The sequence below is a fragment of the Chaetomium fimeti genome, assembly GCF_033439085.1.
Source record: "Chaetomium fimeti strain CBS 168.71 chromosome Unknown B0H64scaffold_2, whole genome shotgun sequence".
In the NCBI taxonomy this organism is placed as follows: Eukaryota; Fungi; Ascomycota; class Sordariomycetes; order Sordariales; family Chaetomiaceae; genus Chaetomium; species Chaetomium fimeti.
Window position 1 is genome coordinate 2,649,858 of NW_026944330.1, and position 25,666 is coordinate 2,675,523.

At 58.3% G+C, this 25,666-nt stretch overlaps 9 protein-coding genes across 9 annotated transcripts; 4 read left to right on the forward strand and 5 right to left on the reverse strand.

Moving 5' to 3' along the window:
- Positions 1 to 1,506: 1,506 nt before the first annotated feature.
- B0H64DRAFT_87669 (uncharacterized protein) lies at positions 1,507 to 2,517 on the reverse strand. The gene has a single exon (XM_062808916.1). It carries the CDS (start codon positions 2,435 to 2,437, stop codon positions 1,679 to 1,681), a length of 759 nt encoding a protein of 252 aa, XP_062662516.1. The 5' UTR covers positions 2,438 to 2,517; the 3' UTR covers positions 1,507 to 1,678.
- Positions 2,518 to 3,591, reverse strand: B0H64DRAFT_87670 (uncharacterized protein). The gene has a single exon (XM_062808917.1). The coding sequence runs from the start codon at positions 3,204 to 3,206 to the stop codon at positions 2,598 to 2,600; it is 609 nt and encodes a 202-aa protein (XP_062662517.1). The 5' UTR covers positions 3,207 to 3,591; the 3' UTR covers positions 2,518 to 2,597.
- Positions 3,270 to 4,621, reverse strand: B0H64DRAFT_371406 (uncharacterized protein; the record flags this gene model as incomplete). Its single annotated transcript, XM_062802154.1, has 7 exons — positions 3,270 to 3,409; positions 3,500 to 3,533; positions 3,573 to 3,616; positions 3,673 to 3,773; positions 4,065 to 4,196; positions 4,256 to 4,428; positions 4,514 to 4,621. 7 exons carry the CDS (start codon positions 4,619 to 4,621, stop codon positions 3,270 to 3,272), a joined length of 732 nt encoding a protein of 243 aa, XP_062662518.1.
- A 2,531-nt stretch (positions 4,622 to 7,152) lies between these two features.
- On the forward strand, positions 7,153 to 9,848 carry B0H64DRAFT_87769 (uncharacterized protein). Its single transcript, XM_062808918.1, has 3 exons — positions 7,153 to 7,291; positions 7,353 to 7,925; positions 8,236 to 9,848. Exons 2-3 carry the CDS (start codon positions 7,361 to 7,363, stop codon positions 9,435 to 9,437), a joined length of 1,767 nt encoding a protein of 588 aa, XP_062662519.1. The 5' UTR covers positions 7,153 to 7,291; positions 7,353 to 7,360; the 3' UTR covers positions 9,438 to 9,848.
- Positions 9,849 to 11,313: 1,465 nt separating this feature from the next.
- B0H64DRAFT_87816 (uncharacterized protein) lies at positions 11,314 to 14,325 on the forward strand. Its single transcript, XM_062808919.1, has one exon. It carries the CDS (start codon positions 11,453 to 11,455, stop codon positions 14,246 to 14,248), a length of 2,796 nt encoding a protein of 931 aa, XP_062662520.1. The 5' UTR covers positions 11,314 to 11,452; the 3' UTR covers positions 14,249 to 14,325.
- A 77-nt stretch (positions 14,326 to 14,402) lies between these two features.
- B0H64DRAFT_354723 (uncharacterized protein) lies at positions 14,403 to 17,146 on the reverse strand (the record flags this gene model as incomplete). Its single annotated transcript, XM_062801544.1, has 1 exon — positions 14,403 to 17,146. Exon 1 carries the CDS (start codon positions 16,914 to 16,916, stop codon positions 14,403 to 14,405), a length of 2,514 nt encoding a protein of 837 aa, XP_062662521.1. The 5' UTR covers positions 16,917 to 17,146.
- A 46-nt stretch (positions 17,147 to 17,192) lies between these two features.
- On the forward strand, positions 17,193 to 18,742 carry B0H64DRAFT_87818 (RNA 3'-terminal phosphate cyclase/enolpyruvate transferase). Its single transcript, XM_062808920.1, has one exon. The coding sequence runs from the start codon at positions 17,364 to 17,366 to the stop codon at positions 18,585 to 18,587; it is 1,224 nt and encodes a 407-aa protein (XP_062662522.1). The 5' UTR covers positions 17,193 to 17,363; the 3' UTR covers positions 18,588 to 18,742.
- B0H64DRAFT_430096 (uncharacterized protein) lies at positions 18,562 to 19,983 on the reverse strand. The gene is made up of 2 exons (XM_062805923.1): positions 19,546 to 19,983; positions 18,562 to 19,463 (listed from the first exon to the last, which is right to left on the reverse strand). Exons 1-2 carry the CDS (start codon positions 19,809 to 19,811, stop codon positions 18,683 to 18,685), a joined length of 1,047 nt encoding a protein of 348 aa, XP_062662523.1. The 5' UTR covers positions 19,812 to 19,983; the 3' UTR covers positions 18,562 to 18,682.
- A 1,002-nt stretch (positions 19,984 to 20,985) lies between these two features.
- On the forward strand, positions 20,986 to 25,644 carry B0H64DRAFT_87864 (uncharacterized protein). Its single transcript, XM_062808921.1, has 4 exons — positions 20,986 to 21,576; positions 21,685 to 23,366; positions 23,770 to 25,146; positions 25,202 to 25,644. Exons 1-4 carry the CDS (start codon positions 21,231 to 21,233, stop codon positions 25,307 to 25,309), a joined length of 3,513 nt encoding a protein of 1,170 aa, XP_062662524.1. The 5' UTR covers positions 20,986 to 21,230; the 3' UTR covers positions 25,310 to 25,644.
- The last annotated feature ends 22 nt before the right edge of the window (positions 25,645 to 25,666 follow it).

The following is a 25,666-nucleotide window of genomic DNA, read 5'->3' on the forward strand; positions in this document are numbered from 1 at the left end:
ACTCGCGTGCCCCTGCGTGAGGTGCCTGCCGGCTGCAAGCAACAACACAAGTTCAAAACGCCTGCAGCAGCACACCCCTGGCACCACCGGCATTTGGTGTTTGGTGGCTTGAGAACAATCCCGGTTGGCCACCAACACGCTTGTCACAGGTTGGGGTCCGATACCGTCTCCGACGAGGTGTGTGATAAACCCTAGTTTGCGGCGCGGACACCGATTCGGGGACGCAAGATGGATGACTGCCGAGTCAGCACGACTGGCTTACTTGTGTGGTTGACTCGCCCATACAGGTAGATCTCAGACCTCCCCGTCTGCATGTTGACGGCGGAACACGGAAAAAGGGTGGAGTGTTGGAAGACGCCAACCCGCCGGCAGCGGGGGGCCCTTCGCGGACGGACTGCAGGGAGGAGCGAAGACTTCCCCGTCGGAACAGATACGGGCCAATGAACGGGCCCGGGAATGAGCGACCGAGCTGCAGGATGTTTGTGGCGAGGTGCCCGTTCGCGATGCAAGATGCAAGAGCTGCAGATTTTTATCCGAGCCCTGAGCGAGCGATGTCGAAACGGGATTGTTCACCCCATTGGCGTTTGGCCTGGCTGTTCGTGTTTTGGGACGGCGGGGTGATAGTGCTGCATGGGACTATCAACTATCACGTCCAGGCTCGTGGGTGTGTGCTGTGTGGTGTGCTTGTGTGCCAGGTGTGCCCTGTTGCCTGGTTGGGATGAATCTGACACTAGACAGCCGAAGACCGAAAACACGTTCGTTTGAGGCTGGATTGGACGTCCAGACTGCGCCACGACAGCTGCTGAGCTGCTTGAAAACCGCGACTAGCACTGTGGCAATGTCTCGAACATGTCGTTCGACGCGGCAGTTGAACACGATGTGCTTGGCAAAATGACTGGATACAAACTGTCGCCTCTCTGTCAAACAGACAGGGCTGCTTTTTCCTCTTGCTTTTCTGAGCCATCAGTTGAAGAGGACAGGGCCGATGGATTGACAGCAACGTTCAAGTCCCGGGATGCCTTGCTTTGCCGCAGAATCTTATCTCGCGGCCTCGCAACCTCAACCCCACAGATCCGGACATCCTCGAGGCGCCTTATCAGCGCCCGTGCCACTGCCTGCCCGCTGCTGTCCAAGATGGCAGGGCGGCAGCGCACGGTCAGGCCGCGATCCTTCGCCAGCCATCCGTCGACAGGGTTCCCTTCAGTTGCGGTCCCGGTGAGATCTCGATCCTCACCAAAAACTTGGGGATGCCCGAGGTGAGCTGCCCAGAACCCCTCTCGATGTCGTCCGTTCACCGCGCTAGTGCTGACGGCGTCCCCAGCTTTGGGGACTAGCCAGTGCTAGCAACCAGCAGAATCGATACCTTACGTAAAACGGGCCGTCGATCTTGAGATGCAAGAACAGCCGCGATGGACGGCATCAGCCTTGGGCATCAGAGCTGAAGCTGCCGGTACGAGCACAGTGGCGGGGTTGCTCGTGACGGGTAGACTCGCTCGCGACTTGGACATGCGCAGTGATTTTGTTTGCTGTGGTCGTTGGCTGTCTGCTGTCCGCAGTGCTGGACAACGACAACTTCACCCGGAGATGTTGGGAGAAGTCGTTGTTATCGTATGATAAGGTCGAGCTCCCGTGCTTGTCGTTCTGTAGAGGCATGTCCTGTGTAACTACTTGCGTAACGTTATCTTTCCATAGCAGACCCCGGTACGAGCGAGTCTGGCGGCCCCGACGCTCGCCGGCCGGCCGTGCTGGGACCGGGAGGGAAATGGGCCGAGCTTGCTCTGGACAAGTACCCTCTGTCCACAACATAACGATGTATGTACAAGGGTCCGCTGGGAAGGTGAAGACGGAACAGGCAAGTTGGCCTGCAGAGCGCGAATTGTGAGGTGGCGCTTTTCATGCACAAAAACGGACCCTGAAACCTTCGAGAAGACCCATCGACATGGCACGGGGGCGCCCCCATTGGCAGAGCCGGTCTCTGTTCCTGCGTTAGTGGATCCGACGTGGGAATGAAGCTGGGCCAGGTGGGGGACAGAGGCGGGGGGCCGCAGGGAAACGTGATTCGCTCTCTGTCTGGTCGTGCTGCCCATCGCCGAGACGGGAAATAACGCGTTGCAGATACATTGCGCCATCGGCAGCTGTCATGGGAAGATTGACCATGCTTGCTTCTCGAGAGACGGGTCCTCAAGAGGTCGTCGATCTCAGACAAAAAGCATGCGCCCAACGGTGAATATCCCTGGGCTTTCGGCTCTGATCCGGGAAAGATGGGCCATGAGGTCAGAAGGTTGCCATGGTTGTTTGGGTTCAACGCCGCAACGTTCAGTCGAGCGAGCATCCATGCGGGCGGTCGGCCCTCCCTGGAGCCATCGTTGCATCCCAACTCCCGCTGGCGTGGCATTGAACAACGAAAAACCCATCCAGGTGTCAAATTCCCGAGCATGGGGTTGTTGGCTTGCCTGCTTGCACGGCTCGTCCCCGGCGAGCCCCAGCGACCGGCGACGACCCGGGAAAATGAAACCCAGGGTTCCGAGATATGGCATGCATTGGGGTGGAAATGGCGGTGGACGAGAACAAGCGAAGTGCCCAGTACCACATTGAGTTTAATGCGGTAGCCTAATTCGACAAGGGCGACCAGGCCCTTCTCCCACAAATCCGGGGAGGTCACCGACACGGCATAACCCTCCCTTTTGGGCTTGAGTCCGCCGATGCTGTTGGAATCCTTGGGATTGCCACGGGTCCCCCTCCGCGGGCCGTTCGTCAACGGTCCGTACCAGGTCCCCAAAGAGGCTCCGAGGGCCCTGCTCTGTGGAACGCGGAATATTTTCCTTGGCTGGCAGACCGCCACCGCCGAATCGACACACCGAAGTGGGTGGTTGTCGAGATCCACGTGTTGAAGACGTCGTTGGGGCAGAGGGAAGAGAGTTCTTGTTCTTCGATCCACGTGCGTTAAAACTTGGCTCTATTGGCACCTCTTGTTCTGGAAAGAAAGAGAAAAAATCGACCACCACGTTCTTTTCCTTTTTCCGTTCGGTTTTCTGCCCACGAAACCTTTCGTGCGTGGGATCAGCGCATGCACGTGCTGACGAATGGATGTTGGCGCGTTGTCTGTTTCTGGCTAAACCCGCCAAAACAGACTGGCGATTGCCCAGCCCATTCCCGAGTGTCAACACGAACCAGGCCAGCGGTGGCAAATGATTGTCAGGTTCCATCCAAAGCCCACCACAATCCGACTCGGTTTCCCAGGGTTTCAGGGCCACAGGGCACACCAGACATCAGAGGATGGGAGAAGTCTTCACCTTGTTCCGGATCAGGACGCCGCCGTGTTCGAGACCGGCAGACCCACCGACACTTGACAGCTCTGGAGCCGGGTCGACGAATCCGAGGGACTTGGCAGATTCATCAGTGGGCTTCTCTCAGCCCCCAGTAGTTATGAAGCAAGTGCGGACGTCGAGAAAAGAATCTCACGCAAGCGAGTGGTCGATGTACCCAGCCGTTAGGGTACCTGGCTGAGCCTGGATGCTGCGGCTGCCAGCAGTCTGCAGTGCAGCATGCAAGGGACAGTGGGTTCAACATACCAAGTACGAGGTCGTTATGTCGTACAAGTATAGCAAAGGGTTTTCTGGTCGAGTGCGAGAGTTGTCAACTTTGGCATCATATGTCTTCCTCTTCGATCACCGAACTGGTCGTAAAGGGCCGATCGAGAGGTCTTGCAATGGTCCTTTTCTTCGTTCGGAACTTGGTGAGTTGCCTTTTCTGGAGCAAAGTCCGGCCACCTTCTGGTTTGTGTGGATAACTCACCTCAGGGCAAACCACTTCCAACACAGTGGGCGGGAAACCCGCCTGGGTCCGCAACGTATGTGCAGGGGCCGAAGCCGCCAAGAGGAGCGGGGTCAGATGTATGGTCCAGGTACCGGTACATGCCCTATCCACAGCACAAGCCAGCCTGGGAGAGGTCGTGCCCAGCCCCAGCACTTGCAGAAGGCCATCCACGCACGCATCATCAGAACGGGCGGCCGGAGTGCTCGGCTTCGAATCTGGGGAAAGAAAGTGCCCGAGAGAAGAGTTACACTGAAGAGTCTCGCCTGTTTCCAGACTCGGCGGCAGAGCCGAAGAGAAGGCCCGACAAGTGCCGCCAATTCGTTCCGTTTCCGTTTGAGTTGCGGTCGACACTCAGAATTACGGGCACGGTGAGCTGCCGACTGTTACCCGGAGAGTAAGTGATGATCAGCTGTGTCGAAATGAGAGATTCATCCTGTACCCGCCGACGACCGCTTGAGATATTGTTTGCCGATAAGCCCGCATATCGACGCAAACTGGCAGTGACTGGCTTGCGACTGGACTGCACGTGGGGGACTCGGTGCGGTGGTTGATGCGTGGGAAGAAGAGGGTCCGGGGCTCGTGGAACGCCAAACAAGCTTTGATGCTCGTGGGCTTTTTGGGTGAAGTGACAGACAAAAGTGGCTTGGGAAAAGCGCCAAAACCGACTGCTGGGCTGCTTGTCACGCTCGTGACTGACGTGGCACGGTTGCCTCATGCTCAGCTGCCGCTGCGTAGCGCTTTCCTGATATTTGCTCAATGTCCAATTCTCCGGGTATACCGAACTTGAGTTCGTAGTTGTCGGCATGAATGAATTTTGTGGTAGGCGGCAGTCTTTGCGCCAGCGAGACGAGAAACCGGCGGGCCAAGGCGCGTCGCCCGTGATTTTGTCCTGTCACACTGCGCTCTGGGTGAATCCTGCCGCGTCACTGGCAGAAGGCGCACTTTAAGTGGTTGCATGGAGGGGCTTTGACGCCTTGCTTGCACCTTCCGAGTGGACGTTGGGCCATGCGCAACAGAGTTTTCTTCTTTTCCCGTCGAGCCGTCCTTCTGAATGGTCACCTCGCTGTGATCGACATGTTGCCCGTTTTTGCGACGACCTTTTCGGCTGTTTCATGTTTCTCTGCACAACCGCCGAGCAGCTGCAACCTTCATCGGGAGGGCATCATATCATCGGGCTGACTACTTGCTACGAATAACTAGTCGGAGGGCGATATTGGCTGCCGAAGATGCAAAACATGTGGTCCCGTGCTTCTCGCATCACCACACCCGAAGCGCAGTTCCCAGTTTTACCGCCGGTGGAGTCCGCGTGCGCCAGTGCCATGATTTGCATTATCTCGACAACAATAACGGCGGTTCACTTGTCGGCGATCCCATTTATTTTCTCCCCGTTTCCATTCTGGCAACTGACGGATTTAGAATGTCGAGAGAGAAAGCAGCCATTTATGGATCTTACGCACCCAATTTGGGATGCATCGATAAATAAAGAACCGTGATTTCCTGGAAATAGTAGGATGGTGATGTCGGGGGATGACCCGGGGGGTGAACCCTGAGCCAACTCAATGCTATTCTCATGTTGCGCGGGAATGATTTGCTCTGTGCCTTTCCTCCCCCCATCCCGACGCCGAGGTCATCGACTGTTACTGCGTTTCAAACGGGCACAGAGCATGATGGAGTTGCGGCAACGCATTCAGTCCCGCACCTCGCTACCTGACGATCCATGGCGACGGTCGCGCGAGGCAACCAAGATGGCTGTGATCGGCTCGAGTCAACCGCTTGGATCCGTGGCTGTTGCGTGCCGGCGGCGGCGGTCACGATCGACACCACAGGCGGCGCAACGCCCAGTCTCTTGAGCACTTGTGATGCAAAGGGTGGCCTCTCGGGGTGTTGGTACCTTGCAGCGCTGCAGCCAGCTGCGGTTGCTACTGGTTGGCGAGGAGGAACGGACAGATGTGACCTGACACGGTGCAGCGAATGGGTGTGCCCGACTGCTGGTCAACACCGCGCCTCGGTCAGGATCTTCTGTGCAGGTTTTCTGTGGAGGACCGCCTTGGTAGGCAGTTTAACCTATCAGAGCTTCGGAGGCCATCACGGCCGGCTTTATGCATTTGCTCGCTTCCTCCTGTTGGCCAGCCGCCATGCACTGCGCCCGCCGGACGGCGAAAAAGCCCAGCTGGATGTACGACTCTGTGATTTTTTGGGAGGGGAGAATCCTGCTTCGTCTGGATTGGAAACTTGGTCGCTGCCACTCGCAAGTCCCAACGAAGCGAGAGCATGCAGCCAACGGCTGCAGTCGGGACGGCCAGGCGTCGCGGACTGGTGTGTCGCACTCTTCCACTTCCCAGGGCTGCGACATCTCGACATGTACACACAAGAACTCGTTGCGGAGCCCGAAAACAGGCGCAACTCGGCGGATTCGACGACTGGTGGGACGCAACTCCACTCGACAGTTCTCGCATCCCACAGGTGGAGGTGGTCGAAGAGAGCGAGCGACCAGCGGTGGGGGACAGCCAGGCCTCTTCAACCACACCCTCGGAAGGGACGAGGGGACCCAAGGACCGCTCGCCGCTTTGCATTTACTTGGTGGGTCAATGTACCATCAGTTCAGCGGTACTTCCGAGGGCATGGCCGAACCAGTCCCGATTTAGAACTTTGTGCTAATCGCTGCGCCATCCTCCACTTGAGAAATCCACCCATCTGATGTTGCCTCTCCACCTTGCCCCAGACATGCAGACAGGGGTCTCAAGCACCAGTGGGCCAGTCCCGGAGGGGCCTGTGGCCTCCTGGTCCTGGCCCTTGTCTAGTCCAAGCGAGACGGCGCGGGCATGGGGTGGGCTCCCGACCGGCCAGCCAGGCGAGCCACCATCGGCCATTGCGACCTCTCCGCCGTTGATCTGGGGTGGGTTGGAGGAAGCGTCTTGTACATATCCGCCAGGGCTTCCCTTCTCTGGCCTCCCAGGTTCCTCTCCACACGGGCAGATCTGTCGACCTAGACGCGTGATCCCCTCTTTCTTCTTGCTTCACCTGTCGGTTCTTGTTTCTTTCCGGTCTCGAGCCTTTTCGGAATCTCTTTCCTGTCCTTCTTTTACAGCAACTCAGTCTCAACCAAAACCCCCCTCACCATAATTCCCATCCTCCTTCTCGACTTCCATGCAGCGATAGCGAAGTCACCGACAACAGATAGGAAGTGGGAAATTCTAGTGTGACGGTCAGCGAGACAAGGCACTCAGACGAGTCTATGTACACCAACCCTCGAGCCCTCTAAACCGGCTAGTTGTTTGATCCCACGATCACAACTGCCATCCATTCCTTACTTAGCGGAACCGAACCACACCATCATTAGGCCACAGCCGACACGACGTTTGCGACGACAACTGTACACTACACACATATATACCTACCTAATACTTAACACGACAGCGAGACACGCGAGTGGGACACAGCATCCAGACCATCCAAGACACGACACCAAGGACAGGTTGGTGGCAGCTGTAACCCGGGACTGTTACAGGGCTGCCATGGCTAACAACAATGAGCAGCATCAGAGATGGATACCATGATGACAACCCACCCGAACGGGCCGGCCTTTTACTTTTACAGCCCGGATATGAACCCGGAGAGCCGGCAACACGGCCGGTTCATCCCGCAACAACACCAACAACACCAGCACCACCAACACCACCACCAGCACCCGGCGATGCAGCAAATGTCCATGCTTCCGATCGTGGCTCCGCTGCCCTCGACACCCGTCTACTCGCGGCCCGGCTCCTCGTGCTCGCAGCCGCCGCTTCTGCCCAAGGGTTTCGGCAGCGTCCCGATCCTGCCGTCGACACTGACGCCCGTGGCTTCCCCCATGCCCATCGCCCCCAAGCCGACCATCGTGCTGGACACGGAGCTGTGCGAGGCCGAGGGGATGTACTCCCCGTCGACCCCGCCGCTCTCGTCATCGGGCAGTGCCATCAGCAGCCCCGGCAGCTGTGACATGCTGCAGACCCCGCTGAACCCCATGTTTTCGGGACTCGATGGCAAGGAATCGTGTGGCATGGACGGGGAGCTCGAGAGCTTCCCGAGCCTCGACTGGTCCGCATGCGCATCACCCCCGCTGACGCCTGGTAAGCTTTGCTCTCTTCTGCCATTTTTGCCTCTTTTTCCTTTTCCCTTTGACTGGGGTTTAAACGCGGAGGGGTGTGCCACCGTTGTGAACAAGAAAAAAGCGGTTGGTTGGCGTGACTTGTCTCTTTTTTCTTCTTTTTTTTTTCTTTCCTTTTTTCCCTTAAACTTGGAAGATGCAGTTGGTGGGATCGCTCTGGCTGTCGGGTGGATGGGGAAGTTGGTCCCTGCGTTTTGGCTTGATTTGGCGGGATCGATTGCTTGTTACAGCACTAAATTTTGAGACGAAACGCTAACCCAGCATAACAATAGTGTACCTCCCCGCGCAACCACAGGCATCCAAGATCGCTCCGCTCAACACACAGGCTTGCGACCTCCTTTCTCCCGCATCCTCGTGCCCCTCTCTTTCTCCCTCGCCATCCCCCTATGCGCGCTCCATCTCGTCGGACGACTTCTGCGACCCGAGGAATTTGACTGTCGGCACTGTCAACTCGACCCTCGCGCCCGAATTCTCTGCCTTGCCCACCCTGTGCGCTGGCGAGGACGAAGACCAGAAGTTTGTGCTCAGGGGTGCGACGCCTGCAATTTCACCCGATTCTTCCTCCTTTGAGTTCCACTCGCAGCTCTGCAGCAACCTCCCTTCTTTTGACGCCCTCTCCGATCTCGATTCCGAGGACGATTTTGTCAACGGGCTTGTCAACCTCGGCGACTGCACTGAGGTTCAGATCAGTCGGTCACGTGCCAGCTCTGACGCGCTCTCACTCGGCGCATCGAGCTACCTCTGCGGCGACGACTCGGAAGATTTCGAAGCCGGCGACGCCTTTGGCGCCGACAGCCTCCTCAGCCCAGCTGATTCGGGCGACGACAGTGACGCGCACAGGAACAAGCGTCAAAAGAAGAGCGACAAGCCCGCCATGAGCACCGTCGCCGATTCCCAATCGGGTAGCACCCAGAGCCAGTCTCCTAGCAACGAGGACAGCACGGGCAATGCCACCGAGACCAAGAACGAGTCCGAGTCGAACTCTGGCTCCGAGAACGCCGGGTCAACTCCCCTCGCGGCCCCCACCACCCGCCGTGGACGCAAGCAATCTCTGACCGAGGACCCCTCCAAGACGTTTGTTTGCGAGATCTGCTTCCGCCGGTTCCGCCGCCAGGAACACCTCAAGCGCCATTACCGCTCGCTGCACACTCAGGACAAGCCGTTCGAGTGCGGCGACTGCGGCAAGAAGTTCTCCCGCTCGGATAACCTCGCGCAGCACGCTCGCACCCACGGCGCCGGCGCCATCGTAATGAACCTCATCGACGATCCCGATTCCATGGGCGCCGGTGGTGCGGGTATGTCCGGCTACCCTCATCCGTCCATGATGGGCGCTCCCGGCATGGCCGGTGATGATTTTTCCTCCCTCGGCAAGGTCCTCTTCCAGGTCGCCGCCGACATTCCGGGCAGCGGTAGCGAGCTGTCTTCGGACGAAGGCAGCGACCACAGCAAGAAGAAGCGCAAGCGGGCCGAGTAAGCAGTTGGACGCATACTCGTTCCGCCGCTTCGGGACGCCAACCTTCGCTTCTTCGCACACTCTTCACACAATGGCAATGGTTCACGCACTTGGAACGTGCCGTCGCCATTGATGCCCGATACGACGACCCATGATGACTTCAGCCTGGGCATGGTAAATACATCACACCGGTGGGAAAGGTCATCAGCATACAAAGGGGGGATCACTCCATTTCGAAACGCCGGCATGACCAGGGAATTGGTTTTTTATTTTCACACGGCGCCTTTACTGCACCCGGGGCAGGGGTGGGAGGGGGGGATCACTTCAAAGCAAAGCGAGTACAAGGTCAATTTCTGTTTCGGCGTTTGCGCATATTTCATCCGCCTCTTCCGCATTGTAACATCACCGTTTCGACTCATCATACTCGGGCATTTTCCTCACCGTCTTGGGCGGAGGTGGTTCATGACAGGAAGGGATCTGCCAAGATGGGAGGAGAGGACAGTGGTTATTTTCTGGTTTCTCTTTCAATATCTTGTCAACTGCACAACCCCCTCCCCCTTTTTACCATATTTGTTTCGGGTTCTCTACACTCGTTGTAATTGTACAGCACAGGCGGAGCGACAGGTTCAAACCGCCAAGGCTCTGGGACAAACTTGACCTTTTCAGTGCTTAGTTTTTATTTCTTCTGGTGGAAAAAAAGAAGGACCTCGGTCCTTCTGGTGGGTGTTTGTTTGTGTGTGGGGTCGATGTTGTATGTTTAACTTTTTGAGGCGGACTTGCTTTGCCCTTTTCAACGACTAGCTATCTTCTCGCTGCCCAGGCTCTTCTCGGAATTGCAAGCTATCAAGGCGGATTGTATGGATGGAGTTGGGTGATGTGCAGGTCACAAATCAGCGAGAGATGACTAGGTAGTTTTGCGCGCAATGTGTACATCAAATTCAACGAAGCTCTTTCTTCACACAACTGATGCTTTTCCACGTTATTTCTCAGATGTGATGAATTGTGCAAATTGCTTTACAGACTTAGTGTATGGAGTCAGTCGACGCCACCGGAGCAATTCCTCCTGCCGTTTCTGCTGGCTGTGTTGTTTGACACTTTTGCTTCTGTCTCAACGCGTTGACATCCCAAATTCGAATGGCTTCCGCCGTCTGGACACGTGTGGATCGATGGAGCAAGTGAGACAGATCTACGAGCTTGAATTCTGCATGGGGCAGTCACTTGCAACGCCATCTTCAAATGGCCTGTTTTGCTCTTGCCTTCGGCCCACGTTCAAGACTCATTAGCTCCGGGGCCGGGCGATCTGTCTCAGGAGCACCTCAGACGTGCCTTCCCAATTGTGTCGTTGGTGGCAAACCGGCAAACCCTCGTGCGGATCCCATGTTTTTTTTTTGGCATCCTCTCATTTGCTCTCTCTTCCCAAAACAAACATTCCATTTCTTTTCTTCTTTCGAACGTCTCGTCACAGCCAAGCAACATCGACTGCGGATGGCGTTGGCCGAGGAAATTAGATGGAACCCCCAGAGCTTCCTCATGTTACATTCCCGTTGTGAGCGCTTCGCTGCGTGCCCTGCCCGAGAACCAGGAGCCCGGAGCGGCCCCACTTCCCACCGGGTGCTAGCGGCACGCAAAGTCCCATCGGAGCCCATGCACTATCCACCGAAATCAATCGATGGTTTGCCATATTCGGCCTTGGTTGACCCCCAAATGATGCCAAATTCGAGCCCATCAACGGCAACAGTTTTCCGTTACATGAACTAATGACTCGCCAATCTAGCCGAGCCGCCGTATTCTCTTCGCCGGCAGTTGTGGAACTCGTGAAGAACATTCCGGCCTTCCATACGAAGGCACAGCCAATATCTGCCAATATCGTTTGATAACTTGTTCGAAACGGGCTCTCGTATCTCCACGCGCGGGACGACCCGGTGTGGGTGTCCCTGGTCCAGCTCAGTGTGCCCAGGAATTCCCAGGCAGTTAGCGGGTTGCTCGCTGTGGCGGAGTGACGAGTCCCCAAGAACTTCTTGACGGATTTGGCAACGATGGCGTCCAACCAGGCCGACGGGGGGCTCAATGTGATTGCCCTGGTCTCTGGTGGCAAAGACAGCTTTTTCTCGCTCCTCCACTGCCGGGCCAACGGGCACCGCGTCGTCGCCCTCGCCAATTTGCACCCGATACTACCACAGCAGTCTGGGCCCCGCGATGATACCTCGCGCACCCCGGCTGCCACAGCTTCCGTTGCCCCAGCGGTCAGTGCCGCCGTCTCGGCCCCGGGACTCATGTCAACCCCTGGCCATGGGCCGCGTCAAGGTTCGGGCAAGGGTGGGCACCCCGTCGCCGTTCTGCCGGGTCATGAAGGTGGGGGGGCTGGAAATGAGATGGTGCCCGAAGCAGATGAGGATGAACGGGACCTCAACAGCTTCATGTACCAGACGGTGGGCCACCAGGTGATCCCTCTCTATGCCGAGGCTACAGGCATCCCGCTTTACCGCCGGGCAATCACCGGCGGTGCGACCCAGCACGGAAAGGACTACTCTCATCACCGGAGCCCTCCCACCCCTGCGGCCGGGGACGACTCCGGCGCCGGTGCAGGATCGGAGGCAGGGGCCTTCGCATTGACGCCGAAGCTTGATCAGAAGAAGAATGGGGCTTCCGGGTCGGACCGTGCCCGTGAGGCCGAGGACACCGACGAGACCGAGTCCATGGTCCCGCTCCTCCTGGCCATCAAGAAGGCGCACCCAGAAGCCAACGCCATCTGCGCCGGCGCCATCCTCAGCACCTACCAGCGCACCCGCGTGGAGTCGGTGGCTACCCGCCTCGGGCTGACGCCGCTGGCCTATCTGTGGAAGTTCCCCGTGCTCCCGACCCCGGGTCCCTTAGACCCCATCGCCGGGTCTGATGCCCAGCTGCTGGATGACATGGCGGCGGCGGGAGTAGAGGCCCGCATCATCAAGGTTGCGAGCGGCGGCCTGGACGATGCGTTTCTGTGGACCAACGTTGCGAGTGCCGCCGGAAAGGGCAGGCTTGCTCGGGCGATGCGGCGCTTTGGCGCGGCCGAGACGGGCGCCGTGATCGGGGAAGGGGGCGAGTTCGAGACCCTTGTGCTGGACGGGCCGCCGGCGCTGTTCAGGAAGCGGATCGTGGTTGCTGAAGGTGACCGCCGTGTCGTTAGGGAGGGCGGCGGGAGTGCCTGGCTTAGCCTGCGGAATGCGAGGTTGGAGGATAAGGCCGAGGAGCCAGACGCAGGCGCGGCTGGGGGTACTGTTCGGATTCCTGATCTGCTTGATTCCAAGTTTGTTGGTGTGATGAATGCGCTGTCTTCGCCTGATACGGATGGTTCTCTCCAGTCAGGTCCAGTTGCGGAGGTTGAGTTCTCCTCTCAGGTTGGGATTCTTCAACCGCCTGCTCGTGAACATCTTCAGCAGTGGTCTTTCGTCGGCAGCAAGTTAGATTCCGTCGAAGAAGAGACTCGCTCTATTGTCGAGCAAGTCCGTCAGCGGCTTCGGGAACAAGACATTCCACCGTCCGCTATCCTTAGCGCCACGGTCATCCTCAGACGTATGGCCGATTTCCCCGCCGTTAACAGTGTCTACGGCACACTGTTTGACGCACCTAACCCCCCCTCGAGAGTTACTATCTCCTGCGGTGACGCCGCGGCCGCCAACATCGCCATCTACCTGACCGTTCACACCGCCCTCCAGCCCAACCAGCGCCACGGCCTGCACGTGCAGTCGCGCTCGTACTGGGCACCCGCCAACATCGGGCCCTACAGCCAGGCCATCTCCATCCCCGTATCGAGCCTCGGGGGATCTGGCGAGTCGGATGCTTCCTCTTCCTCCTCCGGCGCAAGACTCGTCAGCATCGCAGGCCAGATCCCCCTCGTCCCGGCCACTATGGCTTTGCCAGTCGGCAGCACCGCAGACACCCTGCCGCTACAGCTATCCCTCTCCCTCCAGCACCTTTGGCGAATAGGCCTCGAGATGGGCGTCCAGTGGTGGACCAGCGCCGTAGCCTACTTCCCGGTATCTCCTCCCGGCCAGGAGAACGATGAGAACAGCGAGATGCGCTCCAAAGCGCAAGCAGCCTCCACCGCCTGGACAGCAGCCCACACCCCCCACCCCACCACCACCGACGACGACGACAACGACACCAGCGACGACGAAACCGGCCCCGACCTCTGGGACCGCCGCTACAACCCCGCCTACATGACCTTCACCTCAGACCACAACAACGCCAACAGCCGGGCTTCCGCCCCAACCCTACCAGACCGCTCCGTCCTCGCCACCACCCGCACCCCACTACCCTCACAGCCAGCCGTGCCGCCGCTGTTTGTCGCCGAGGTCGACGCCCTCCCGCGCGCCGCTGCCGTCGAGTGGCATGCCCACCTGGGCGTGGCGCGCGCTGGCGAGGGTGCCGTGCATGTTCGCCGTGCTGCTGTGTCGGCTGTGCCTGGTGGGGAGGTGGTTGTGTGGCAGGTTGTTGTTGACGGCTCTGCGGCTGCGGCTGGGTCTGGGTCTGAGTCTGGGGAAGGGGAAGGGGAAGGGCGCGGGGTGCGGTTTGTGCAGACGGTTGTGGCGGAGCGGTGTGGGCCCGAGGGTCGGGGTGTGGCGGTGGTGCATGGTGATGTTGCGAGGGAGGCGCTGTCGCAGCTGGGCGAGTCAGGTTCTATTGGCGTGGAGCCGGCTGTGGTGGTGAGGTATGTGGATGCGACGGTGTTTACGCCGGGCGGTGGTGAAAGGGGTGAGGGTGGTGGGCCGGTTGTGCCGTGTCTGTCGTTGTGGGATGGTGATGGGGAAAGGTTGGCGGCGGTGACGGTGTATCAGAGTGTATTTGAGTGAAAGGCCATGTCTGATAGGGGGTCGCTCCAGGTGTGTGCAGCCGAAGGGGGTCTGGAGCCCACCTGACTTGATTATCCGCCGTAGTGTGATGTACGCAAACTCTTGAGACGCGATGTTTGAGTGGCCATATTACATTTACTGTACATACATACATCTACATAAGCTCAAACCCTGGCATCCGCTTGTCGAGCTTCCTGTGCTTCGCGATCTGGTCGGGGTCCTTCTTGAAGACAATATCATACACGCCCATTTCCTCGGCGGCTTCCTCCAACAGCGGCCGCACCTCTTCGGGGGCCATGTCCAGCGCGCCGGCCTTGTGCAGCACAAGCTTCTCCAGCACGTCGTGAAGCTCGTTGACCTGCTCCTCCTCGGTCATCTCCACGCCCGGATGGCCGGCTTGGATCAGCTCGGTCCGGTGCTTCTTCATCAGGATCCCTATGGTGTGGCGGCCGCCGACTAGGCGCTGCATGTTTCGCTTGGTCTTGACCTGCAGGGAGCCGGCGCCCGTGGCCATCTCGATGAGCAGGGCCTCGGTCGGGTGGAAAGCGAAGAGCTCCCTCATGGCGCGCGCGGCGACGATCATGCCGCGGAAGTCCTTGGCCTTGAGCATGCTGAAGAGCACCGTGCGCGGCAGCTGGACGAGGGTGTCGGGCGAGTCAAACGTCCACTCGGCGCGTATCATGTCGCGAAAGAAGCGCCGGGCCGTGGCGATGTCTTGCTTCGTGAGGATCGGGTCGCGCTGGATGAGGCGGTTGACTGAGAGGCTGTTGAAGAGAGTGAGGAAGGTGTGACCGTCGGGCCGGATGTGCTGCTCCTCGGTCATGACGTGGTAGAGGTTGACCGCCTCGGCGGCCTCGCCATGTAGGGAGTAGGAGCGGATGATTTGGTTCATGAGGAAGCTGTCCGGGCCGATCTGGGCTTGCTCGAGGACATCAAACAGCTTCTGCAGCCGGTCGTGAAGCCCGCGAGAGCAGTAATTTTCTGCGATAATGGAGAATGTCTCGGCGGTCGCGCGAGTCGGGTAGTAGATGAATCCTGGCTCGGCGTCGGCCTTCTGGGTTACAGAGGTGCCGTCGGCTTCATGGGATCCGACGACATCCTGTCGCTGTCGCAACTTGACGAAGTCCAAACGAGCATGAATCATGTCCCAGGCCAGGGCGTCAGCTTTCTCGACATTCTCGGCGGATCCTGACCTCAACCAGGCGGCGATGAGGCCATTGACTTGGATGGGCGAGGGGGTTATTCCCCTGCTCTGGACATAGACCACCACCTTGTAGGCACCCTCTAAGTCGCCTGCTCCAATGAGTCGTTTCAGCCACTTGCCGATAAAGAAATGGTTGGCCACTCGTAGCGGCAACCTAGTCTTCCCACGGATGTCAATGGCGCGCGAGAACATCATGTCGACAAAGGCCTGCAGAGCATACTCGACGCAGTCGGATGTGAGGAACATGGCAATTACTTCATCGTAATCTTCGATTGTCATGGTCTCTCCGAGGAGAGTGCGCATGTTGGTGTACGACTCCCAGGCCTGGTCGGCGGTCGCCTTTTTCGCCGCCAATGCCCGTGTGATGGGGAGGAGGATGCGGGGGTTGGGCGGGTGCGAGGATTTGAGAAGGGTGTCAGCGGCTTTTTGTGCCCGTTCTGTGTCTCCGTGCAAGCTGCACATGCGGACACCGAGCTCCCAGTAGTCTTTGAAGGTCTCGGGCTTCGACCCAAGGGTAACAACGCCCTTCTTCCAAACCTCGATGGCCTCCTCCTGCCAACCATCGATAAACATGGCTTCCATGGCGAGAAGTTGTTGCGAGTCTCGCAAAGGCACGCCAGCGGCCTGCATGTCTTTGGCGAGGATGTAGACGTGTTGCATGCGGTTGGGGTTCTGAACGCCTTCCCCTTTCCACGACAGAATCATCCACAGGTAATTCCACACTTCTTGCGGCACGTTCTGCCACGCCGACGCCAGTGATCTCCTCGCCGCGGAATAGTACTTCCAGCATTCTGCCACGTCCCTGTCCCTCGGGATGCCGCCCTTGACCACGTCGTTCCGGGCCAGGAAGGTGTTCAGGTTCGTTACGTGCCGTTGGCGCGGGCCGGTGAATCTCGGAATGTGCATCAACCGATGCGCTTCGGCCGCTGGACCAGTCTTGTCTTTGTATTGCACCCCGATGGTCTTTTTGAACTGTTGCCGCAGCTTGTCTGCCTTTTCCTGCCCGCTTTGCCCGCCCTGCACCTCCATGCGCTCCAGCATCTTAACGGTGCTAATCATCTTCTTCTCTAGGTCGTTGATGGCCGTCTCAACCTCGGAGTCCAAGCCGCCCGCAACCACTCCAAACTCGTCATTATCGCGCAGGCGCCGAATTCGCCCGGGGGCTTCCTGGTCGAAGAATTTGACATCTAATCCGTTCTCAGAGGTAGAGGCGGGGGAGTCGGGGCCGCGTTCGAATTCCTCAGTGAGGATTCTCTGAAGCTCTGCGGGGTCCGGTTTGCCCTCAGCCTGCCGGGGCATGCGAGGGGGTGGTTGAGGTCGTCGGGTGGCGCTTCTTGATGATGATGGTCTGGCGAGCCATGGTCGGAAGCTGGCATTCACGGGCCGCAAACTGTCGAGGCACGACTTGCAGACATAGCTGCTGCACCGACTGCTCAAGTCGAGGGCGAACGTCCTGGGTGGCATTTGAGAGGCGGCATCGGTAGTTACTCCTGGCACTTTTAATCCCAACGGGTGGATGCGGGGTTGGGGTGAGAAGGTGACAGACGTAACAGCGACTGAGAGAGGGGGAGGGGTGATGGGGTTCGTAGGGCTTGTCGGGTTTGTCCGTCTTCCAGTTCAAGAGACTCGGACTCGATTTGAACCTGCAAGACCCGTTTGGGACTCTCGCCCCGGGCTGTCTGCATCGGCGTCTTTTTTTTGTGGAGACACTCCGCTAAAAACCTCTTATCAGCGTGCAAGCTCAACCGATAAGTGGCTTGGCTCTTCTGACCGCCCGGCAGAACCAGTGGAATCGAGCAGGGCCCTCCAAAATTTCTGGAAACTTGCGGCAAGCCGATCGCTGCAAGCTTTCCCACCTTCCATGAGCGATTGATTGATTGATTGATTGATCAATCGCCAACACCCAACATCATGTCCGGCTCAAAACCCGAATTCCTGCGATTCACAGGCCACCGCGCCTTCGCCCATAGGCTAGTCCTCTCCACGCTCACCGGCCGACCAATCCACATCTCCAAGATCCGCTCCGCCTCGCCAACCAACCCAGGACTTGCCCCGCATGAGGTCTCCTTCCTGCGCCTGCTCGAGGCCGTCACCAACGGCAGCGTCATCGACGTCTCCTACAGCGGCACCACAATAACCTACCAGCCCGGCCTCATCACGGGCACCACCCCGGGCGCGGGCTCGGCCCTGGCAAGCGACGCCATCGAGCACGTGCTCCCGGCCGCCTGCAACCGCAGCATCACCTACTTCCTCCTCCCGCTAGCGCTGCTGGCGCCCTTCTCCAAAGCGCACATGAACGTCCGCTTCTCCGGCCCCGGCGTCATCACGTCCGGCACCTCATCAACGGGCGACCTATCCATCGACACCTTCCGCACGGCAGTGCTGCCGCTGTACGGGCTCTTCGGGATCCCACCAGCGCGCATCGAGCTGCGCGTGCTATCGCGGTCGTGCCCGGGGCCGGGCGGGCGCGGCGGCGGCGGCGTGGTGGAGCTGCGGTTCGCCAGCCAGGTGCGGCTGCCCAAGACGCTGCACCTGAACCGGCGGCCGGGCCGCATCCGCCGCATCCGCGGCGTCGCCTACTGCACGGGCGTGTCGGCCAGCCACAACAACCGCATGATCACGGCCGCCCGCGGCGTGCTGAACCAGCTGGTGTCGGATGTTCATGTTGCTGCGCAGTATGACCCCGCGCCGCTGGTCGGGGAGAAGGGCAGTGCCTCGAAGAGGAAGCTCGGTATTGGGTTTGGTTTGAGCCTGGTGGCCGAGTCGAGCGCCGACGGCGTGTTCTATGCGGCCGACGAGGTCGCGCCGCCCCAGGGTGGGGTGGTGCCCGAGGACATCGGCACGAGGTGCGCGTACCAGCTGCTCGAGGTCATTGCGCAGGGCGGGTGTGTGACGGGCGCGGCGGCGCCGACGGTGCTTACGTTGATGGCGATGGGGGCGGAGGATGTCGGGAGGTTGAGGCTGGGGAGGGAGGTGATGGCGCGGGAGGAGATAATAGGGCTGGCGAGGGACTTGAAAGAGTTCGGGGCGAGCAGTTGGGGGATACGGGATGCTGGCGACGACGATGGGGCGGGCGACTTGATAATATCAGTCAAGGGGACAGGGGTTGGTAATGTCGGGAGGAAGGTAGCATAAGGAATAAAACCAAAGCTCATTTTTAAGGCGGGCCCGCCTAAACCAAACCCTCTTTGGACGTTGCACAACCAGGAAACACGTTCAGGGCATTATTACTACCTCTGCCTCGCGGAAACAAGCCTGCTCCTCCGTTCCGCAGCAAGCGCGGCAATCGTGGCACTGTATCCGAGGGTCCGTAGCGAGTAGGCGGCCGCACCCTGCGCGCCGTTGCCCACCGCCCGGACAGCGTGGATGACATGGAAGTTCCCCAACACGGCGTTGCCCGAGCTGATAATATCCAGCATGTCGGCACTCGCCGCCGCCGACGAGTATGTGCCGCCCGCCTGCTCATCGTCCGCCGCCCCCGCCGCGCCCTCACCCCTCCCCGCTTGCCCGCCGCTGCCGGAAAGCGGCTGCAGTTCCGTCCCCCCGCCCTCGCCCAGGTACGTTTCGTCCCTCAACTCCCCGCGCTCCTCCGCGTCGTGGTCCTGCGTCGTTCCCGCCGCCGCCGCCCCCGGCTGCTCGGGCTGGCTATCGTTCAGGCTGATGGTCCGCAGGGACGGCGAGACGGCCTTCTTGAGGTTCTCCCGCTCCTGGTGCACCGCCAGCATCAGACACTGCGCGCCCAGGATGACCAGGTCGTAGCAGAGGAAGGCGAGCTTCGAGGTCGGCGGCTTCTGGCCGATGAAGTCGATGATGACGCCCCCGTGCAGGTAGCCGCGCGTCGCCTCGCCGGCTTCGGGCAGGCCGAAGAAGATGTGCGCGAGGATGCAGAGGACGCTCGGGATGAAGATGGTGTAGATGTGGGGGTGTTCGGCGGGGAGGAGGAGGCCGTCCTTGGGCGTGAGGAAGGAGTAGTGCGGTGCGAGCCGGAGGAGGAAGCGGAGGAGGGAGCGTCTGGGAAGAGTGGGTTGTTGGTAAGTTGGTTTGGTTCCCGGGGGAAGAATTACGAGGTAGAGGAGTAGGAGGGCACACTCACTCCATATAGTACAAAGTGCAGATGTACACGAAGACCATCATGTCCAGGTTCTTTTGCAGGTGGCTTACGAGCTCGAGCTTTTTGGCCAAGCCCTCCCGACGCTTCTCCTGCTTCCGTGACGTGGATTCCTCCTCGCTGGATCGGTCATCGCCGCGGCCGCCATCCTCGATATTCCCGGGCACGGCGTGCTCCTCGGTGTCGTACTCGCCATCGGACCGTGACGGGGGCTGCCGGACCGTGGAGCTCGGGCCCGGATCATCGCTCATCGCTCGCCGCGCAGTTGGGGTGAGGTGAAACTAAGTTGAAATCGTGCAAACTTTACATAGTTGGTTCTGCAGCTTATTAAAATGCTGTCAGGCACAGAAGGGGATGACTAGGAATTTTCGTGCCGTACAACCGGCCAAGTGATGCATCGAAACTGTCGTTTGCGAACGGCCCGGCGCGGCTGGTGCTCCTGCGATGGATGCTACGGGATGATAAGCTTGCCTGACTGCCGTCACTGCTGGGAGCCTTGGCTTCTGTCTTGGCGCCCCAAAGGGAGGGTTAGGGTCGAACTGCAGACCTCTCCTCCCGTGCACCTTGATGGATCCCATCGCCAGTTCGCAAAAAGCTGTTCGCATACGGCTGTGGTGTGACTTTTGCTCTACGCAGTACACTATTCTCGCCCTTTATGGGTTTCTAAATTTAAGTCTCTAAGACGGACCCCATTATTATATCTCAACAAGCGGATTTAACGTCATCGTTCACTGAACTGGCCAAGGTCGACTCAGCTAGCAACTGACTCAATGTTACGATCTTCAGCAGGACTTGTAATCTTTACCTCACCAGGGACTTGGAATTCAAGCTTTGTCGTCTGCGAAGTATAGGGAACTTAGCCACTGTTTATCATGTTCGCAACGACAGATGTTTCCCCCCAACCCTCGGATGGAGATTCCCTCGTGCACTGTGACCGTTTTGGTTGAATCGCGGCTGGCTGAATTGACCAATCAGACAGTTGTGTTGCATTCCAACAAACTTTGTGGAGCCGAATGCGAAGTTGCGGGGTTCAACAAGCACACTCAGATGGAGATCCATATTCGTCCCGCCCACAGAGGTGCTGTTCAAGAACAGAAACTCCATCAGGAAGTGAGAGTTGACAACTTGAACAGTGTATACGACTGGAATTGTTCCCATGGTGCCCTCCTACGTAGGTAGTTAGTCATACAGAGCAAAATAAGAGCGCTTATGAACAATGAGGGGATCAACAACCCGATATAAAGACCATATCCAACGTTCCATTTCAAACACCATCGTGTCTGTCTGTTTTCACTGTTTTGTTTTAAGAACCCCATTCTCCTCCGGCCTCGGAAGGGTCTCTCCCATTAGCACGGAAAAAATTTGCGAACGCACTGGGGTCGATGCGCAAAGTGTTGTGAGAGGAAGAAGAGTCACAGCTTATCGCTTATCTCCCCCACAAGGACCGATCGGCCTTCCTTTTTTTTGGCCCAGCACAATCGCATCCCGACTTCGTCACACATTCCCATCTTCCACTTCCTTCCCCCGCTGCACAGCACTCGAAGTGGCCCGGAGGACACGCGACATCGCCAATTGACCAACACGAAGGACCGGAGTGCTGCCTGCGACCTTTGAAGCGGGTTCCTAACTGAACAAGCGCCCTCCGCTTCCGCAATCACTTCCTCCGAATAATGTTGTCGGCCGTGTGCAAGGCGGGCCGCGCTCCTGCCGTCCTCCGTCATGGTCGCCGCATCCCAGTCACTTCCTCTCAACTGAGGTCGCTGACCGCTGGCACCCAAAATGGCCTCTTCCGCACACAGACCGAGTCCTCTACCACCGCTCGGTTGAGCCAGAAACGGCTCTTCTCTGCCTCCAGGGTTCTCGCGAGTGCTGGCGCGGCACAACCCGCCCCCGATCCGAAGGCTTACCTTTCGAGCGGAGTGGTAAAACCCAAGGAGCACATCGACGTCAAGAAGGTCCTCGTCATTGGCAGTGGTGGTCTTGCCATTGGCCAGGCTGGAGAGTTCGACTACTCAGGTACGTTTGTCACACGAGCACTTCCTAGCCACCCTTGGGCGGTGAACAATGAGTCACCCAAGAACGAGTCACAGAAGCCTTGATGCTAACCAGAGCCTGCCTATATAGGATCACAAGCCCTCAAGGCCCTCAAGGAGGCCGGCGTGGCCTCCGTGCTCATCAACCCCAACATCGCTACCATCCAAACGAACCACGTCCTCGCCGATGAGGTCTACTACCTCCCCGTCACCCCGGAGTACGTCGAGTATGTGATCCAGAAGGAAAAGCCCGATGGCATCTTCCTCTCCTTCGGTGGCCAGACGGCCCTCAACCTCGGTGTCCAGATGCAGAAGCTCGGCTTGTTCGAGAAATACGGCGTCCGCGTCCTCGGTACCAGCGTCAGGACACTCGAGCTCAGCGAGGACCGAGACCTGTTCGCAAAGGCCCTTGACGAGATCAACATCCCTATCGCCAAGTCCATTGCCGTCAACACGGTCGACGAGGCTCTCGATGCCGCCACCAAGATCGGCTATCCCATCATCGTCCGCGCTGCCTATGCGCTTGGTGGTCTGGGCTCCGGTTTCGCGAACAACGAGGAGGAACTGCGCAACATGGCTGCCCGGTCGCTCACCCTCTCGCCCCAAATCTTGGTCGAGAAGTCGCTCAAGGGCTGGAAGGAGGTCGAGTACGAGGTGGTCCGGGATGCGAATAACAACTGCATCACAGTGTGCAATATGGAGAACTTCGACCCCCTGGGTATTCACACCGGTGACTCCATCGTCGTTGCGCCCAGTCAGACCCTAAGCGATGAGGAGTACCACATGCTGCGCTCTGCCGCCATCAAGATCGTCAGGCACTTGGGCGTCGTTGGCGAGTGCAACGTCCAGTATGCGCTCCAGCCCGATGGCCTCGACTACCGCGTCATTGAGGTCAACGCCCGTCTTTCCCGCTCGTCTGCCCTGGCCTCCAAGGCCACTGGTTACCCCTTGGCGTACACCGCCGCCAAGATCGGTCTGGGCCACACCCTGCCCGAGCTTCCCAATGCCGTCACCAAGACGACGACCGCCAACTTCGAGCCCTCGCTCGATTACATCGTCACCAAGATCCCCAGATGGGATCTGTCCAAGTTCCAGCATGTGAAACGGGACATTGGCAGCGCCATGAAGTCTGTGGGTGAGGTCATGGCTATCGGCCGTACCTTCGAGGAGTCTTTCCAAAAGGCCATCCGGCAGGTTGACCCCAAGTTCGTCGGTTTCCAGGGCGAGAAGTTTGAGGATCTCGACTACGAGCTCCAGAACCCCACCGACCGCCGCTGGTTGGCCGTCGGCCAGGCCATGCTCCACGAGAACTACACCGTCGACCGCGTCCACGACCTGACCAAGATTGACAAGTGGTTTTTGTACAAGCTGCAGAACATCGTCGACTGCACCAAGGAGCTCCAGCAGGTTGGCAGCCTTCGGGGCCTGAAGAAGGAGCACATCCTCAAGGCCAAGAAGATGGGCTTTTCCGACAAGCAGATCGCTCACGCCGTTAACAGCACCGAGGACGAGGTCCGCGCCCGCAGGTCCGAGTTCGGTATCCGCCCCTGGGTCAAGAAGATTGATACCCTCGCGGCCGAGTTCCCCGCCGACACCAACTACCTCTACACCACCTACAACGCCTCGTCTCACGATGTTACCTTCGAGGATAAGGGCACCGTCATCTTGGGCAGCGGCGTCTACCGTATCGGTAGCTCCGTCGAGTTTGACTGGTGTGCCGTCAGTGCCACCCTTGCCCTGCGGGAGATGGGTGAGAAAACCGTTATGATCAATGTACGTACACCACCACCACGCCAATCCGGCTTTGCTCTCCTTCCCATTGTCGTGGCCTGGTTCGCTACATACGTCATCTTTAACGTCCACCTACTTGTTTTTCTCACCTTCGCGGCGGTTGTTGTCCTCTTGACCACCATCTCCGCCTATATTCTTTTTTCTATTCTTTTCCCTCTTTTTTTGATCTACTTGGTGTTTATCTTTATCCGTTTTCTTATTCGAGAAATAAGACGATGAGTGCTTACAAGCGTAACATCTCGTCCTCGCGATAACTTAATACTTTTTCTTTCTACTCTAAAAAAAAAAAAAAGAATCCTTACTTTTCTTTTTTATTTCTTTATTTCCTTGTTGTTTTTTGTCGTTCGCTCGCTCTTTCGCAAGAAGTATGCTAACATCCCCCACGTACAACCCGGAGACTTATTCCACTGATTTCGACACGGCCGACAAACTCTATTTCGAGGAGTTGAGCTATGAGCGTGTCATGGACATCTACGAGCTAGAGAACGCTAGCGGTGTCGTTGTCTCTGTTGGCGGTCAGCTACCCCAGAACATTGCCCTTCGTCTGCAGGAGGCCGGCGGCGCCAAGGTCCTCGGAACGGATCCCCGCGACATTGACAAGGCCGAGGACAGGCAAAAGTTCTCCGAAATCCTCGACAGCATCGGTGTTGACCAGCCGGCGTGGAAGGAGCTTACCTCGGTCAAGGCCGCTGAGGAGTTTGCTGACCAGGTCAGCTACCCTGTCCTTGTCCGTCCTAGCTACGTCCTGTCTGGCGCCGCCATGACCGTTATCCGCAGCAAGGACGAGCTCAAGGACAAGTTGGAGGCGGCTTCCAGCGTCTCCCCCGACCACCCCGTCGTTATCAGCAAGTTCATTGAGGGCGCTGAGGAGATCGACCTCGACGGTGTCGCGTCCGAGGGCAACTTGATCGTTCACGCCGTCAGCGAGCACGTCGAACAAGCTGGTGTCCACTCTGGTGATGCCACTCTGGTTCTCCCTCCTGCTAAGCTGGACGAGACCACAATGGAGCGCGTCAAGGAGATTGCTCAGAAGATTGCTCAAGCCCTAAAGATCACCGGACCGTTCAACATGCAGATTATCAAGGTTGATGACCCCAACGGCGGCCTGCCGGCGTTGAAGGTCATCGAGTGCAACCTACGTGCCTCGCGCTCCTTCCCCTTCGTGAGCAAGGTCCTCGGTACCAACTTCATTGACGTCGCCACCAAGGCTCTTGTCGGCAAGAACGTGCCTGAACCCACCGACTTGATGGCCGTCAAGCGTGACTACCTCGCCACCAAGGTCCCGCAGTTCTCGTGGACCCGTTTGGCCGGTGCCGATCCCTTCCTTGGTGTCGAGATGTCGTCAACCGGCGAGATGGCTTGCTTCGGCAAGAACCTAGTTGAGGCCTACTGGGCCTCGCTGCAGTCGGCCATGAACTTCCGTGTGCCCGAGCCCGGCGAGGGTATCCTCTTCGGCGGCGAGCTGAGCAAGAGCTGGCTGACCACCGTCGTCGACTACCTCGCCCCTCTCGGCTACAAGCTGTACGCCGCCGACGAAGAGGTCAAGCAGTTCCTCGAGTCGACGAGCAAGCACAAGCTCAAGGTCGAGGTGATTGAGTTCCCCAAGGAGGACAAGCGCGCCCTCCGCGAGGTGTTCAAGAAGTACGACATCCAGGGCGTCTTCAACCTGGCCCAGGCCCGCGGCAAGACCATCATGGACGTCGACTACGTCATGCGCCGCAACGCCGTCGACTTCGGCGTCCCGCTATTCATGGAGCCTCAGGTTAGTTCTTCCACATTCCGCATTCATCGTGACACTAACTGACCATCGACTGCAGACTGCCATGCTCTTCGCCCAGTGCATGAGCGAGAAGCTGCCTCGCCCCGAGGGCGTCCCCTCCGAGGTGCGCAGGTGGTCCGAGTTCATTGGCGGCAAGCCCCTGTAAATACATACATTATTACCACTTGATACCTTCTCTACCAAGCCATCTTCTGCTGGAGTTTTTTCGATCACAAAAAAGACAAAGTTAGGGGCGTTTTGCGGGCTTTTGGATTTATAGCGGGGATGGATGGGCATTTATCTGCTTTTGACACTTGTTTTCTCTGATATATAATTCGTTTCGGCGACCTGGTAGCAACGCGTTTTGAGGAGCTTGATTGTGCCGCTGTGTCGCTTGTCTATGGGGGTGGTGTTATGTGTGAGATAGGGATGATGGGATTTATTTACAATGTGTGTTATTAGATAGCAGATACCCTTTTATGAATCTAGATATGACTTCGGTTCGTTAATTCGAGTATTTAAC

Bases quoted from the DNA above. Each gene is read 5' to 3' on its own strand.
- B0H64DRAFT_87669 (XM_062808916.1), bottom strand. From the start codon at position 2,437: ATGCTCGGGAATTTGACACCTGGATGGGTTTTTCGTTGTTCAATGCCA.
- B0H64DRAFT_87670 (XM_062808917.1), bottom strand. From the start codon at position 3,206: ATGGAACCTGACAATCATTTGCCACCGCTGGCCTGGTTCGTGTTGACA.
- B0H64DRAFT_87769 (XM_062808918.1), top strand. From the start codon at position 7,361: ATGGATACCATGATGACAACCCACCCGAACGGGCCGGCCTTTTACTTT. The intron at 7,926-8,235 runs GTAAGCTTTGCT...GCATAACAATAG, and splicing joins ATCACCCCCGCTGACGCCTG to TGTACCTCCCCGCGCAACCA.
- B0H64DRAFT_87816 (XM_062808919.1), top strand. From the start codon at position 11,453: ATGGCGTCCAACCAGGCCGACGGGGGGCTCAATGTGATTGCCCTGGTC.
- B0H64DRAFT_87818 (XM_062808920.1), top strand. From the start codon at position 17,364: ATGTCCGGCTCAAAACCCGAATTCCTGCGATTCACAGGCCACCGCGCC.
- B0H64DRAFT_430096 (XM_062805923.1), bottom strand. From the start codon at position 19,811: ATGAGCGATGATCCGGGCCCGAGCTCCACGGTCCGGCAGCCCCCGTCA. The intron at 19,464-19,545 runs GTGAGTGTGCCC...CACTCTTCCCAG, and splicing joins TGCACTTTGTACTATATGGA to ACGCTCCCTCCTCCGCTTCC.
- B0H64DRAFT_87864 (XM_062808921.1), top strand. From the start codon at position 21,231: ATGTTGTCGGCCGTGTGCAAGGCGGGCCGCGCTCCTGCCGTCCTCCGT. The intron at 21,577-21,684 runs GTACGTTTGTCA...CTGCCTATATAG, and splicing joins TGGAGAGTTCGACTACTCAG to GATCACAAGCCCTCAAGGCC. The intron at 25,147-25,201 runs GTTAGTTCTTCC...CATCGACTGCAG, and splicing joins CGCTATTCATGGAGCCTCAG to ACTGCCATGCTCTTCGCCCA.